Here is a 15,303-nt window from a genome sequence, read left to right as displayed (position 1 = left end):
TGCTGAGATTGCATAAAGAGTCTAGGTTATAAAAGTTCGATAAGTTCTGAATGTTTTAACTTTTTCTTCTATAATGAATTTCCTATAGGGTTGGAAATCTGGAGTAGTTTTTCCTCCAAGGAGTTCATCAAAGATTTTCCACGTCGTCATCAAATTAGAATGTGTTTTTCATTGCCTTTAGATTTTGGTGATATTAACTGTGATTATGCAATCTAACAATTTGTTAACACTAAAATTAATATATATAAAATTTAGTCACAGTTAATTAATTTATCAGTAGCTTAAGTTATTAGAGTCTAAATTAAGTTTTTTTTCACATTTTAATTGTGAACGACAAAAAGAGCTTCTTACATAATAACTGCCTTTGTGCTTCAGCATAAAGAAAAAGCATTTGAAACCCAATGGAGACCATAAATCATAATTGCACTAGCCTGTCACAAAGGGAACTATTAAAGCATTATTGATAGGGAATGAGCAAGAAAGTGAGCGGCTTAGGTGAAGAGACAACTATTTCCTCAAGGCGAACCATTTAACTCCACAAAGCCATAAGATTCTAACACATCTTCCATGTCAGACTTGAATGAGCTATTCAAAATTCAAGTCTGATTGTTGGGTAGTCTGCTGGGTACAGAGTGCTCTGGCTTGTGATCACATTCAAAATCGAGGTGAACAAATGCCCGCTCAACTTCCGGAAGTTTCTCTAGCTTCTCCTGCAAGCTCTCTCCAATGGTATGTGCTTCTTTTAGTGGTAGCTCTTCTGGGAGTTCAATGTCAACCTGTTTCAACAATATAATAAAGATCATTACTTTCCTAGATATTCAAAACTAGGATGCTTAGAAGAGTCTAATGTAACTTTGCAAAAATTTCATCTGCATAGCATAATAAATTTTAAAAGAAAATCTCCCACAAAATTTTTAATTTGCAATTTCTTCAATGGCATCTCAAAGGGAAGGGAGGATCACAGTTTTGATGTCTTATTGTAGACTCAACTTTTTTAAAAAATGAAATAAAAGATTGAAGTTGTGATCAAAAGCTCGCCACTATTTATTTTTACTCAGAAATTTACATGACTCACCTCTACAAAATAGAGAACACCAAAGGTGTAGGCACGGACAGTGTCAATACGCTTGACTTTAGGGTGCCTCATGACAAGATATGTTAGTTTCTGCAAGACTTCAGGAGATGCAGACTGTCCCACGAGAGAAACTGCATCAAGAAATGCAGCTTAAAATAGTTCTAAATATGAATATTACATCCATGTAAACTATATAAAGCATAGCCAAGCACAAATTAGAATTTATCAATAGTAAATTTTTTAGGACACATGCATTGGGATAAGGAAGTAGGCACTGTATTTATAACTTCAATTTCTGCAGAAAATAGATATTTTTCCTTCTTTTCCAAACATTTATTGTTTAGTTCTGGCACCAACCAGTATCCTGAATGCTACGTCCTTGATAAATTAAATATGAAACCAGAATTTATTTTGATATTCTTCTCTTCGTTTCTTCATTTTTCTGGGAGGTAAAACTAAAACCTTTTGAAGCATAAATGATTCAGATAAAAGAATATCCTTCTTCAACCAAACTAATATATAAAGAAAGCACAGGTAAAAATAAAATCAACAGAAATCAATCAACATAAAGAGCCCAAATAGCAATCTCTGAAAGCACTGGAATTTAAAAAGCCTCCAACTTCAACAACTATTGTGATGAACGGTGAGAAATTCTTTAAAAGAACAAACATCCAAAGAAAGCATAACCTTTAATCTTGTAGGGATAATATGAGTTGTGGTAAAGGAAGTGGTGGCTGAATAGTAGTGGACACAGAAGTAAAACTTTGACAGAAAACTTATAAGATTTTAGAGATGAACTTCCTTTTTATTCTTTTTGTTTGTTTGTCAGAATCATGCAAAAGATCGTGAGATCAAACAGAATAAAAATGAGGTTGAAGGAGTACCAGCATTTTCAAATACAGTTTGAGACCAATTTATAATTGTGTACAATGCAAGGATGATGGCACCAGCGGGGTCAATCCACCAGAAAAATTCATCGGCAAGAAGAGCTGCAGCTAATCCAACCACATTAGTTACCACATCGAAAAAGTGATCCTGCACATTGGCATCATTTCAAGAAGTTATGCAGCTGATAGCTAGAAGGATAATACATATGACAGAAGCTTAAGAATATAAAAGTAGAAATCGGAAACCTTTGCATATGCACGGACGATATCATTTTCTGAGTTTTTACAGTATATCCAGAGGGCAAGTTTTACTACAGTAGCAGATATCATGATTGTGCACATCCATATCAATTTACTTTTGGACAGTTTTTCAGAAGGTTCATCTTTAATTAGTTCTTCTGCAGCCTGAAGCAACACCTGAAAGCCTGTAAGAAAAATGGAAGGGTGTAACAATCCTAACCTTATCAAAAGGAATCTATTCCACATTCAGCGAAGAAAACCCCTAATAGTTTCATCAGGGTGTTTATTTTTGAAAAGCATCAAGATTTTGAATAAGTTGAGACAGAATATTATGACATTAGATGCAAATCTTTTGCAAGTTACAATTGTTGAATGAAAGAAGAAGCTTGTGAGAAACCCAAAGGTCAGATTATCTTCTGCAAAGAAATTAAGCAATATTCTGAGGTTATGAACACAACTGAATACATAATTCTTCTTGATACTATGTTGTCTAGCAAGTAATTAATCAATGAGCGTAGCAGTTGCAATTAATTATTCTTTGAAAAATCTGATTTAGACCCTTATGTGTTCTAAAAGGTTTGATACCAATAAAAAAAAAAAAAATCTTATTTCAACCCCAAACACTAATACAATGTATTAATCTGATTAGTTCAACAAGTTAAGTGTATTCCCAACAGATAATCCAACATGCAATTCAGCCACAATAATCAATCACCAAATCTAAATACAGTAATAATAAAAAACAGTAAAAAGGCACACAGATTTATTAACAAAGTGGAAAGCCAATAAAAAATCTATATGTTATAAATCTTGTTATTAGAGAATATTATGTATTGTATATGATAGATGAGCGCTTTACTTCAATCTAGCCTGTGCTTGAGCTTAGCGCTTTACCCTTAGTTTCAGAGAGGCCTGTGCACTTGATGCTTTTACCAACACGATATAATGTATTGGTCATATGGCAATGGTCTCTCCTTCCTTTATTATGAGAAGGGAACTTCTAAATTATCTTTTGCTTAAGAGCAGTTACCCACTGAAACTTGAAGCAGGTGCTGTCCTTAAAAATAGCAATTCACAGAGCTTCTTCATAAGCAGCAGGGAAATGTGACAGGTACATCCACTAACTATATGAAAGTTCTGGTTAAACCCATCTGGAATTATATTAAGCTCAAGCCTCAAGCAGTCTCCAGAAAAATGATAAGAATGACCAATATAACCTTTTCTGGATGCCTAATTTCTCAGCCATTATATCCCCAGGCACTTAGATGTAAATTACAACATCGTGTCAGGTCATGTGTCCAAACAAGAACAAAAATCAGAACATTTTAAAAGCTCTCTGCCTACCTCAAACTAAGGAAGTATGAGTAAGCCACACTTGTCAGGAATAAGTTCCTAATGTGTCTTTCATAAGTCCTTATCTAAATCATGCTTCACATGTATTCAAAAATGTATCAACAAACTTGCTAGTATTAAATAATGTATTTGGTTTCTAACTGTTTAGGTATTTCAATATTGTTGTGATAAGAAGAAGAAAGTTCGTTATATCAACCACAGCAGTAATTACTGATATGGGTTGCTTTAGAAAACTTTATGTATTCTGATTAACTATCCAGAAACCATTCATTAGAAGAATACCAAAAAACAATCCCTGTATTTTTCTTTTACTTTTGTGTACAATATTTCATCAATTAGGAGTATTCATAAACATTTTTTTATATTTCACCAATTAGGATTACAATATTTTAAGTTCCTATTTCTTTATTCTTAACAAGAAAAGCCAATTATTAAACATCGATTATGTTGCCTATGCTAGAAAGCTGATGTAATCTGGCCCAACTATCCAGAAACCATTCATTAGAAGAATATGAAAACTAGTACCCTGTTTTTTCTTTTACTTTGTATACGATATTTCACTAAATTAGGAGTATTCGTAAACATTTTTGATCATTTATATAACATATGATCAAGTTCCTATATTTTTAAACCATTAACAAGAAAAGCCAATTGTTAAAAATTAATTACATTGCATTTACTTCGCTTTATATGTCTTCAATAAAATGTAATTCGATAATTGGATAGGTTCAATTAACAAACAAGTTCACCATAAAAAAAAGGTAGTCAACAGTGACATGAAACCAATGGAAACCTAAGGCAGGTGAAGGTATTGCAACATACCAAGTGTAGCCATGACAGCAGCAAAGATAATTATGCCTACTGGCTGCACCCTCAACTTTCCAATAGGATATTTGTAGATATTTATGTTCTTCATTGCCAGGTGAGTGAACCAAAGAATGCCACCAGCCATGAGATCAAGTAAAGAATCTAGTGTTGATGCAGCAATGGCCAAAGATCCACTCTTTATTGTGGCATAGACCTGCACATTGTAATGCATATTGTTATTCTGGGAGTTTGAATATGAAAAATGGATTATATATATATATTGATAACATAGGGAACCTTACTAAAGAAGATCCCTTTGGACTTGCCTCTAGCCAGAAACATATTATATAAAATGGAGATTTAAGGGTGCCCGGATACATGTTAATCGATTTAATACTTTTGTCATATAAAATGAATTATTATAAGTGCTTTTTAACTCAAAGTATATATATTCTTCCAGAATATTGTTTGGTTAGATTACATTATTTTACAAGTTCCACCTTTGAGCTTTATCAGAAATAAAACTTGAATTTCCCTGAGCTTTTAACAATTTTAAAAAAATAGGGTTTTTTTCTTCATCAAACTCAACTGAAAACATATATCCTGTAAAACATGAACAAAAATGAAAGCCCGTCTTCTTTATATATGCCTCATAAAGTTTTAAAACACACCATCCAAGTCAGAGACACCTTCTTGGAGTCTGGTAGACCATGAAAATAAAAAAAGTTATATATCTACATCACCTTAAATGCCAGAAGTATTATATTTGCGTAATTAGATATCTTCATTGCTCTTTCATGTCGAGCATCTTCTTTAGCCTGTTCCTTCCGTTCCTCATCATCAATATCATTAGATGTCACCAAAGAATCAACTTCTTCAAAGGAATTCATGGTATTGATTTGTCTTTCATAGTACTCCCTTTCTCCTATAATGAAGACAATGCATTCATTCATTGTAAGAAAAGGAAGAAATTTTTAACTTCACTCATGACTTTATATTCATAATCTCATTTCTTCTTGTTCCCCAAATTAAATGAAACTTTAAATTCTTCTCCTAGCTACTTCCTAGGCTACAGTACAATACATATATAAGTGTATGTCTGCGAATTTAAAAACATATGTAGGCATATATGTACATCTAGCACTAAGGAAAAAAGAAAACCCAAGTCCAATATTCAGTTACATTTAGTAGCTCATGCTATTACACAAGACCATGTTCCCCATAATGGCATAACATTTACAGTATTCCTGTAGTATCAAAATGCAACCCAACTTACAAGTTGCGACACTAGGACCTTAATTGTATAAAACAGATGTACAAAAGTACAGAAAAGGCAGTTTAAGGAAAAATAGTTTTTTTTTTTTTTTTTTAATTATAATTCTTCTGCTGTTCTGCATAATCCCTTCTAGGTGTAATGGGTTTTACATGTAATTAGTTTTTTTTTTTTTTTTTTTTTTTTTTTTTTTTCTGGGGTAGAAACTCAATAGTTTTTTATTCATGTCTGCAAAATCTCACAATGATTGAATATCAATATATCTCATCTATAACATGGTTTAAATTTCCAATTTTTTTTTTTTAATTATTCATAAAAGTTGAGCTTATAAAGGAATAGTAAATAACATCTAATTAACACAAAATTTGGTCCACATAAATGAAAAACAGAAAATCTAAAGGTTGAATTTTTTAAAATATTCCTTAAATGAAAAGTTATTGAGTTGGGTAACTTGATCCTTATATATATACACAATTGATTGAGTAAACAAGCTTTGATTGATCCAAAACATCACCTTTTTTTTTTTTCACATTCAAATAGGCCTAATATTGACACCAATCACAGCATACACCTAAGCAAGTTGAGAGAGAAAAAAAAATGTGAAATGTCGTGTAAAAGTGTAAAAGACAAACAAAACAAAACAAATTCTCACGTTTTCAAGTTAAGAACAATGAGCTAAGTTTGTTCTATCCTATGTACTTGTCTGCATATATCATATGAACCCATTTCTTTTCCTGTATTTTTTTTCTGACAAACCAAACACACAGAGAGAGAGCGACAGAGACAGAGACATAAGACCTTTGGATAAGCCGGAGGCTTTGGAAAGGTCAAGGTCGAATGGATAATCAGACTCAGGGTCAATACCAGACCGAAGCTTATCAGGTAACCTTGACACGAACTCGCTCCTCAGCGAGTTCACCGAGTACCTCCGACTCAGTCTCCCCCAACTTCTACCGCTTCTACCGCTTCTACTCACCCCCAAAATCGGCGTTTTCAGATCCTTATCCCCCATATCTCTCTCTCTCTCTCTCTCTCTCTCTATCTTTGTCTCACTCTCTGTGTCTCTGGCTCTCTGTGTTCTTATTTTTGCTTTGTCTGTGTCTCTCTGTTCATGCGTCTTCTAATAAGTTCATGTGTCTTGCCAATTGCCAAATATAATACCTAGGATTTTTTTTACCGAAGTTCTAGAAAGTAGGTTAAAAGGACTGAACTTTAAATCAGGTTTTGTACGGACTATAATTAATGTCTCTAATTTTTAATTTTTAGTCCTTTAATACGTACTCAATAATAAATAAATATAAAAAGAATTCCAAAAAACGTACTTTGAATAATTAAACCGTAACTAAATTTACCAAATTTTTACTTTTCTATTCCTTGGAAAGGAGAGGTAAAAAAAAAAAAAAAAACTAATTTGTTTTTTATTTTATTTTTAAAGTAAGAAGTTGGTAAGTAGGTAACGATGACAAGTACCTGTACTGCCACATTATTAAATTATGTTTAATTTTTTTTTGAGAAGCTAACTACTTTGTATCTAACAAAGTATAATATTAATAATAGAATAGTAATGGTTATCGCTTACCGGTATAAAGAAACAAAAAAAAAAGAAAAGAAAAGTATCTTGTTTGGTACCGACGTAGGGGTGTTTTGTAGTAGAATTTGAGTAATATTGTTTGAGTATTTTTGATATATGTGTGGGTTAAAAAGTATATGAAAATGTGTGTAATATTATTTAAAATGCTTAAAAGTGTGTTCAAACACACTTACCAAATGGGGCCCAATTTCTCTAGTGAAACGGTGTTTTGTGGGTTTGTTTTACGTGCGTCTCTTACGGGCATATGTGCTATATGTTTGTGAGAGGCGATCCATAAGACAGATGCAGTATATATTTTTCTCTTCAATGAGTGTTCATTAGAGACAAACTGAAAATTTTAGCTTATTTTTGCTACTATTTATGGATCTCATTGTATTTTTTGGTATTATTTATAGGTCTCACTGTACTATTCAACTAACTTTTACCTTTATCTATATATTTTTAGCAAAAAAATTTTAGTTTCAACTAAATAAACAGTTCCACTAAGAGATATGGCTCGTATGAGAAGTGTAATTCTATCTCCTATGAAATTATACAATGAGATTTCCATTATGTGAAAGTCCTATAGCATGAGCATTACTTAAAGCAAAATATAATTCTTGCTTCCTATCATATCATGGTTGTGCTAACTTTGACATCCATGTTAAGATTATATTTTCTGGAATGAATAAATCTTATCTGGATTTACTGCTCATTCGATTCCACTTATTTTGAATCTTTTTTTTTTTTCCTTTTTTTGGAATATATATTTTTTATAGCATTTTTTTTATATATGTAGTTGTATCTATTTTTATATAGTTTTTTAACAAAATAAATCAATGAAATTAAACACGCATAATTGTAACAACTTGATTCTCCAAAAAAAAAAAAAAAAATTTGTAACAACTTACTATAAATTATAGGGTCATTTGTTCATCTTAAGTTATGAATGATTATAGTCAACATTCTAATTCAATTAAGTTACAATGTTTGCCAACTTATCCAAAATTAGTATTAAATTTCACAAATTAGTTAGATGGTAAGATGGTGGGGTGCACTAATAGTAACATGTCAAAATTAGTAAATTTAGTTCTCATTAAACAAAAATATTGGTCCTAGGTGGTGGGTTCATTAGTATTGGGTGTGAAGTAAATTTGGAGGTCTCAAATTTAATTAACTACACAATTCGTTTAATAGATTTATGGGTTTGACCAAAGACTAGGATACCACTTCCTTATAAAGAAAACAAATAAAAAAATAAAGAAGATGCAATATGTTCATTCACATTAGTTTACAAATTTGATGATTATATTAATGATTTTAAATAATGAGATGAATATTATTATGAAGTAAACTTGAAATTTTTGTTTGCACTAAGTAATCTTTTTTTTTTTACCAGATTGGCACTAAGTAATCTTAATTAAGGAGTTAATTGTAAAGATTTATAATTTACAATTAACCCATTTTGTATGGAGTATGTGCATGAATTTTTTCTACAGTGTGTATATAAAATATTTTCATCTCAATTCTGTATAGTAATAAATGAGAACAATTATATCTTATATAAAAAATCAATATGAATTGCACATCCACCATAAGTTCTTATGTCCCACTTGTTATTGGTTGATGTTACTGATCTTCCTAATGAATGGTCCTCTTCATTGTTTTCAACAAAATTAAATAAATGAGACCAACCACAATCATTACTTGGTTCAGTTCATAAATGCCATTAATGGTGGAATATAAACAACATGATATGGTGGGCAGCCTACAAATGGGAGCATAATACATTGTGAATAGTTTATGGATACTCCTACTTAAATAAATGCAAAATAGTAATTTTATTTTCCCCCTTTCTTTCCAATATTCAAATGGAAGTTCAGGGTGTTTTCTTTATTTTCTAGACAAGTTGTAGGGTCCATATAGATCGTGCAAATAGTGAAGGATTTGAAATTGTCAAATTGCATATAAATTTACATTCTCTTAAACTATTTTAATTACACAATTTTCCTTAATTTTTTTTTTAAACATGACAATTAGAATATTAATCCATTTATAATTTTAATCGCAAGGTCTATTTTAAGATATATAACTTGTTTAAATTACTTTATGAGTCATGTAACTAAAATATATATGCATGAACATTTGATCGTCATGTAATGGGTTAGAAGACATTTATACAAATCCGTTTTGATGAAATATTTTGTCCAAAATTTAATAATTCATTACTTTTATGTATTGTCTAATTCATGTTAAGTGAATCTAAGAAAGCCAACAAATTAATTTTACTAGTACAGACCATTTCATAATCCAGCTAGGATCGAATGCATTAAGACATGACACAACCTCAAAGTGCAATCACACAGAAATGTTCATCAGAGCATCATAAGGGGGAAAATTGTTGTCCATTGATTTTTAATAAATGGACAAAATTTTTCGTCTGAATCAATTTTAAGGAAAATTTTCTAATTTATTACATGGCAACTCAAACAAATTAATATGCATGTATTTAATAGTCATGAGATTTGTTCAAATAATTTAATAAATCAAATGATTTAAATACACGGTTAAAAGAAATTAAACTTAAATCCAATTTGATGTAAAGTTTTATTATTTTAAATCCCAAAATTAAGAGAATGTCAAAGCCAAATAATATGTGGGTATATAAATTATAATATTTCACTCTTTAATAATTTATTCTTTTATTGAGTAATTTTTTCATTTTCTGATAATTTAATAATTACAATTGGGAGATAGGTGATTAGAACTTTGAATATTTTATTTGAAAACATTAGAATGTATTAACCAATTGAATTACAACTACAAGATTACTAATTTTTATCTTGTAACGTAACTTTAACAACCTGTTAAGATGACAAATTTGTAGCTATTGAATTAATCTCACATACCACCGCACACTCTTGGTGGGATGGTCACTCCACAAGTATAAGTGCTTGTAAAGTGTGGGGGATAAGGGTTAGGGTTCAAGTCTCTAGGAAAGAACTTCACACATATATATATACTTAGATTAAGTTAAAGAATAATTTTTATCTTGTATTAAAAAAAAATAATAATAATCTCACATAAAGGCTTAAGGGGCTTTCTCAAGGAAAAAAAAAAAAAGCTTGCGGGTTTGAGAACACGTTTCCTAGAGTGAGAAGGGGGTGAATTATTTAATAAAGCAGATATGTTTAATCAATCTCTTGTGTGTATATATATATAGTGTGTATATATATATATATATTTGTGTATAATTTGTGATTAAAAAAATTACCATATGATCTAAAACTAAAATAAATAAATAAAATTGGAGGGGGACCCCGGTCACGGTGGGAAAGACATGGACCAGGGTTTACTGTCAAAGCTTTGTCATGGGTTTCTACCCTTTCACAGAATTGATTGAGCCATTATTATAAACTGTTGCCACCTGCAAGGACAGTAGTGGGACACTTCTTTTTTTGAAAACAGGAAAGTAGGACACTATATATTAATATCTTGCTTTTTAATCCTTTACTTTAGAACTCCAAGAGAAATAGATAAAAAGTTTTTTTTTTGGTTAAAAAATAGATAAAAAGTTATCTCAGTGCACAACACGATATGCTGATTAAAAAAACAATATTTTTTTAACTCTGTTTGAAAATAATTGAAAATAATAAGAGATGTGGTCCATGTGGGCAGGGGTGTGCAGAAAACCCACCGACCCACCAAATCCGACCCGACCCACTGGGTTGGGTCGGTTTTTAAGATTTGGTGGGTTGGGTTGGGTTATAAAAAAAAAATTTATAGCGGGTCGGATTGGGTTTGGGTCATAAAATTACAAACCCACCAAACCCAACCCGACCCACCATATTTAATATATATTTAAAATATATTTTATATTTAATAAATTTTTAAAAGAAAAATCAATTGTAGGGCACTTTTATATATATATATATATATATATATATATATATTTAAATATATATTATATATTTAATAATTTAAAAAAAAAACCAGCTGTAGAGCAATATTTTCTCAATTCCTCATACTAATACTAATTTAATATATATAAAATATATATTATATAATTAATAAATTTTTTTAAATAACCAATTCTTCCTATCCTATATAAAAGCCAATTAGTTCACACAAATCCTAATAAATTACTATTGTTGTTTAGTCATTAGTGTTGAGCCTTTATGAAGTTACATTGATACTAATCTTTAAGTTTTTTTAATATATTAATATTTATATATTTTTTTTACTCAATTTAATAATAATAATAATAATAAAAATTTGTCAAACCCATGGTTCAACCCGACCCATGTGGGTTGGGTTGGGTTGGGTTGGACTTATGTGATGGGTTGGGTTGGGTTGAATTTTTTTTGACCCACCATGGTGGGTTGGGTCAAAAAATCCCCTCAACCCGCCCAACCCGACCCATGCACACCCCTACATGTGGGGTTAAGGTCGAAGGGTGACTCCAATTCTAACCCCCAATTATAAAAACTTATCATTAGAAGTGATATTGAGAAAAAAAGGACATAATTTTTTGGAATCGGTTTGGATATATATATATATATATATATATTTTTAAATTTCTAGAACCATAAAAATTACATAAAATATTTCACAATTGCTTATGTGGCATGTTGTTAATAGAAAAAGAATCACAAAAAACAAGAAGTTATTAATGAAAAATAATAAAGTGATACTCATTGTGGACTCAAATAAAAATCAATAAAAATTTGTCAACTTAACTGTTATTAAAATTATTGTTAGTAAGTAGTAACTTCACCTTTTCCTTTGAACCCACTGGGTGGCAACTCGAATGAATTTTTATTTATTCTTTTAATCACATTACAAATTTAATAATCATGTGACTTGTTTAAATGATTTAATGAGTACATGATTTAATACATGCAGATGATTTTAAAAACGATCATGTAATGGGATAAAGGAGATACAACCAAAGAAACTTTATTTTACTCCTCAAAAAAAAAAAAAAAAAAGAAAAAAAAAAAAAGAAATCTTGAATCTTATCATCCCCCCCCCCCCCCATTTGTTTCCCTAATTTTTTTTTTTTTTTTTGTTATAAATAGTTAAAGTCTCAAACACTTTGTTCATGAACTTATAAAATATATAATTTATTTGAGAAGCAAAACACAAAGCTCTACATGTAGCATGGGTTACTATTTATTATTTTTCTCACTATTATTATTATTAATTTTTGAGAAGAATCTTACGTACTATTATTTTGAATATATAACCTTTATTTTGAATCTATAATTAGGCTAGATGTAATTATTTCTTACTATTATCTTGAATTGGGATGTTTTTCCTCACTATTATTATAGTAAAGCATAACAATATGATTAAATATAAAATTAGTCTATATGGTAAAAAAGTATATCATATTATCATAATACAGGCAAAGAAATTAAATTATTGCCTCCACGATGTTAGATGACATAATTAACTCTCTGTAAATAATCCATCATGTTTAGAGTTAGAAGGCCTAAAAATTTATTCAAAAGGCACAACTCATGAATTTTTGAAACATATATTATACATAAGGTATAAATAGATAATACAAATAATAGGGTATAATCGTGATGAAGCTCATACTTTAAAGCAATATATAAAAAGTATAAGAGCAACCACCAAAAATTTACAAAATACAAAAAGTACTCAATTTTGCAAATTTTAACTCAAAAAAAACCTAATGAATAGTAACCGTGCATATATATATATGGTTATTATTAATGTGTAAATGATTTTTTTACTTTTTTTTCTCTCTCCCCGTCAGGTTGCTCTCTCATATGTCTTCTTCTCACAACAATGAAAGAAAAAAGGTGAGTGGGGTCATGTGGGTAGTGGTTTGTTTGATATAATAAAAGATTAAAGAAAGATTTTTATTTAAATAAAATAGATGATAGAATAGATAAACTGATGTGAGTGTTTTGTAAAAATGAGTATGTAAAATAGAAAAAATATATTTTTTCTTACAAAATAAATAAGAATTTTGTACGAATTGATGCAATTGCTCTAAGCTCTTATGATTTTATGGTGTATAAGGAATACTCTCTTAGGTGATTCTAATACACAAATATTACTTCCTCCAAAGTGCAGAAAGGGCAATTTAAGGAAAAATAGTTTTTTTTTTTAAATTCTTCCGTGATATGCATAATCCCTACTATGTGTAATGGGTTTTACATGTTATGATTAGCTTTTTTTTTTTTTTTTTTTTTTTGGGTAGAAACTCAATAACTTTTTATTTTATGTGTATTTTTGGAAAATTCAAGATTGAATTGTATTTTATTCTTATACCTTCCGTGTCTATAAAATTGCAGGATGATCATATATATCATTTATAATATGTTCAAAATTTTTAATTTTAAAATTATGCTTAAAAGATGAGTTTATAAAAAGAAATAAAAAATAATTTATGGTCAACTAAAATTTGATTCACATGTTAAAGAATAATGAAAATATATAATTAATCTAAAGGTTGAGTTTTTAAAATATTAGTTAAATGAAAAGTTTTTGAGTTGTGAAACTTGATCCTTACACATACACAATAGATTGAGTTGACAAACAAATGATTGATCCAAAACATCACTTTTTTCACATTGAAACCAATCACAGCTTGCATGCTCCTCAGCAAAAGTTGAGAAAAAAAAAATGGTGAAACGTTATGTAAAAGTGTAAAAGACAAACAAAACAGAACAAAATCTCACGTTTTCCTTAATAGCAATGAGTGAATTTTGTTCTATCGTGTGTGCGTTTCTGTGCAATGTACAGATTATATACACACATCCGTACATACACCATTTTCTTTTTGTTCTTCTCCTGCATTTTGTTGATAAACCAAACAGTCAAACAGAGAGAGAGAGAGAGAGAGAGAGAGAGAGAGAGACCTTTGGTTAAGCCGGAGATTGTGGAAAGGTCAGGGCTGAAAGTTTGAGACTCAGGGTCGAAATCACCAGCAGAGCGAAGCTTATCAGGCAACCTTAACGCGAAATCTTTCTTCAATGACTTCACCGAGTACGATCTCCGACTCAGCCTCCCCCCTCCTGTACCGTTTCGACTCGCCCCCAGAATCGGCGCCTTCAGATCCGTATCCTCCATATCTCTCTCTCTCTCTCTCTCTCTTTGTCTGTGTCTCTGTGTCTCTCTGTTCTTATTTTTGCTTTGTCTGTGTCTCTTTGTTCATGTGTCTTCTTAGTTCTATCTCTCGCTCACATGTCTTGCCACATATATACACAAAACAAATATGATAAATATCTAAGGTGTTAGTTTAGATATAGTTTATTTTGTTAAAATTAAAAAATTATTGTTAAAAGTTAGTTAAAATAGTATATTGAAATCTATAAATAATGCCAAAAAGTATAATATAAACAGTATGATTCATAAATAGTAGAAAAAAATAATTTTAATTTTTAATCCTAAATCATACACAGACTAAGTTAGACAACAGTTCTAGGAAATAAAGAGGCCTAACTATAATCAGATTTTGTACGACTATGATTAATTAATTAATTTTTATATATATATATAATATATAAATTCTAATATGTACGGTTTGTTAGTTACCAAAATTTAACTTTTTCTATTGGCTTGGAAAGGATAGGTAAAACATAAAATGATACTGACGGTCTGTTTGGATTAAATTTATTGTTGCTGAAACTGAAAACTAAAAATACTGTAACAAAATAATTTTTAAATGTGTAAATAGTGTCGTGGGACCCATTTTTAATATTTTTTAGTACATGAACAGTACTACTATAGTGATAAACAGTGTGTGAACAATGATTTTTGTCTCCTACACAGTGAACCCATGTGATGTTACTGTTCACGTACAGGAAAAAAAAATCTGAAAATTCAAACTGAAAAAACGCAGATGCCCACCCCAAACACTCACTAAGGGTCCATTTGGATATAACTTATTTTGCTGAAATTAAAAACTAAAAATACTGTAGCAAAATAATTTTTAAATGTGTAAATAGTACTATGAGACCCATTTTTAATAAAAAAATGATTAAAAAATGAAATTTGTGGGATCTATAAACAGTACATAAATGCACTATTTACGAGAGAAAAATCAAATGTTGCTGCT

At 30.1% G+C, this 15,303-nt stretch overlaps 1 protein-coding gene across 2 annotated transcripts; it reads right to left on the bottom strand.

The window, feature by feature from the left end:
- Window positions 1–390: 390 nt before the first annotated feature.
- Window positions 391–14,410, bottom strand: LOC126720374 (metal tolerance protein 4-like). Of its 2 annotated transcripts, none has more exons than XM_050422803.1 (7): window positions 14,105–14,410; window positions 5,106–5,287; window positions 4,378–4,576; window positions 2,209–2,387; window positions 1,960–2,110; window positions 1,076–1,206; window positions 391–776 (listed from the first exon to the last, which is right to left on the bottom strand). In XM_050422803.1, exons 1-7 carry the CDS (start codon window positions 14,313–14,315, stop codon window positions 597–599), a joined length of 1,233 nt encoding a protein of 410 aa, XP_050278760.1. In that variant the 5' UTR covers window positions 14,316–14,410; the 3' UTR covers window positions 391–596. The 2 variants fall into 2 exon arrangements, with proteins under 2 accessions (XP_050278760.1, XP_050278753.1); XM_050422796.1 differs by lacking the exon at window positions 14,105–14,410 and adding an exon at window positions 6,434–6,707.
- Window positions 14,411–15,303: the final 893 nt, after the last annotated feature.

The sequence above is a fragment of the Quercus robur genome, chromosome 1, assembly GCF_932294415.1.
Source record: "Quercus robur chromosome 1, dhQueRobu3.1, whole genome shotgun sequence".
NCBI lineage: Eukaryota > Viridiplantae > Streptophyta > Magnoliopsida > Fagales > Fagaceae > Quercus > Quercus robur.
Note: the sequence above shows the minus strand (reverse complement) of the source record. Positions and strands in the feature narration are given on the sequence as shown.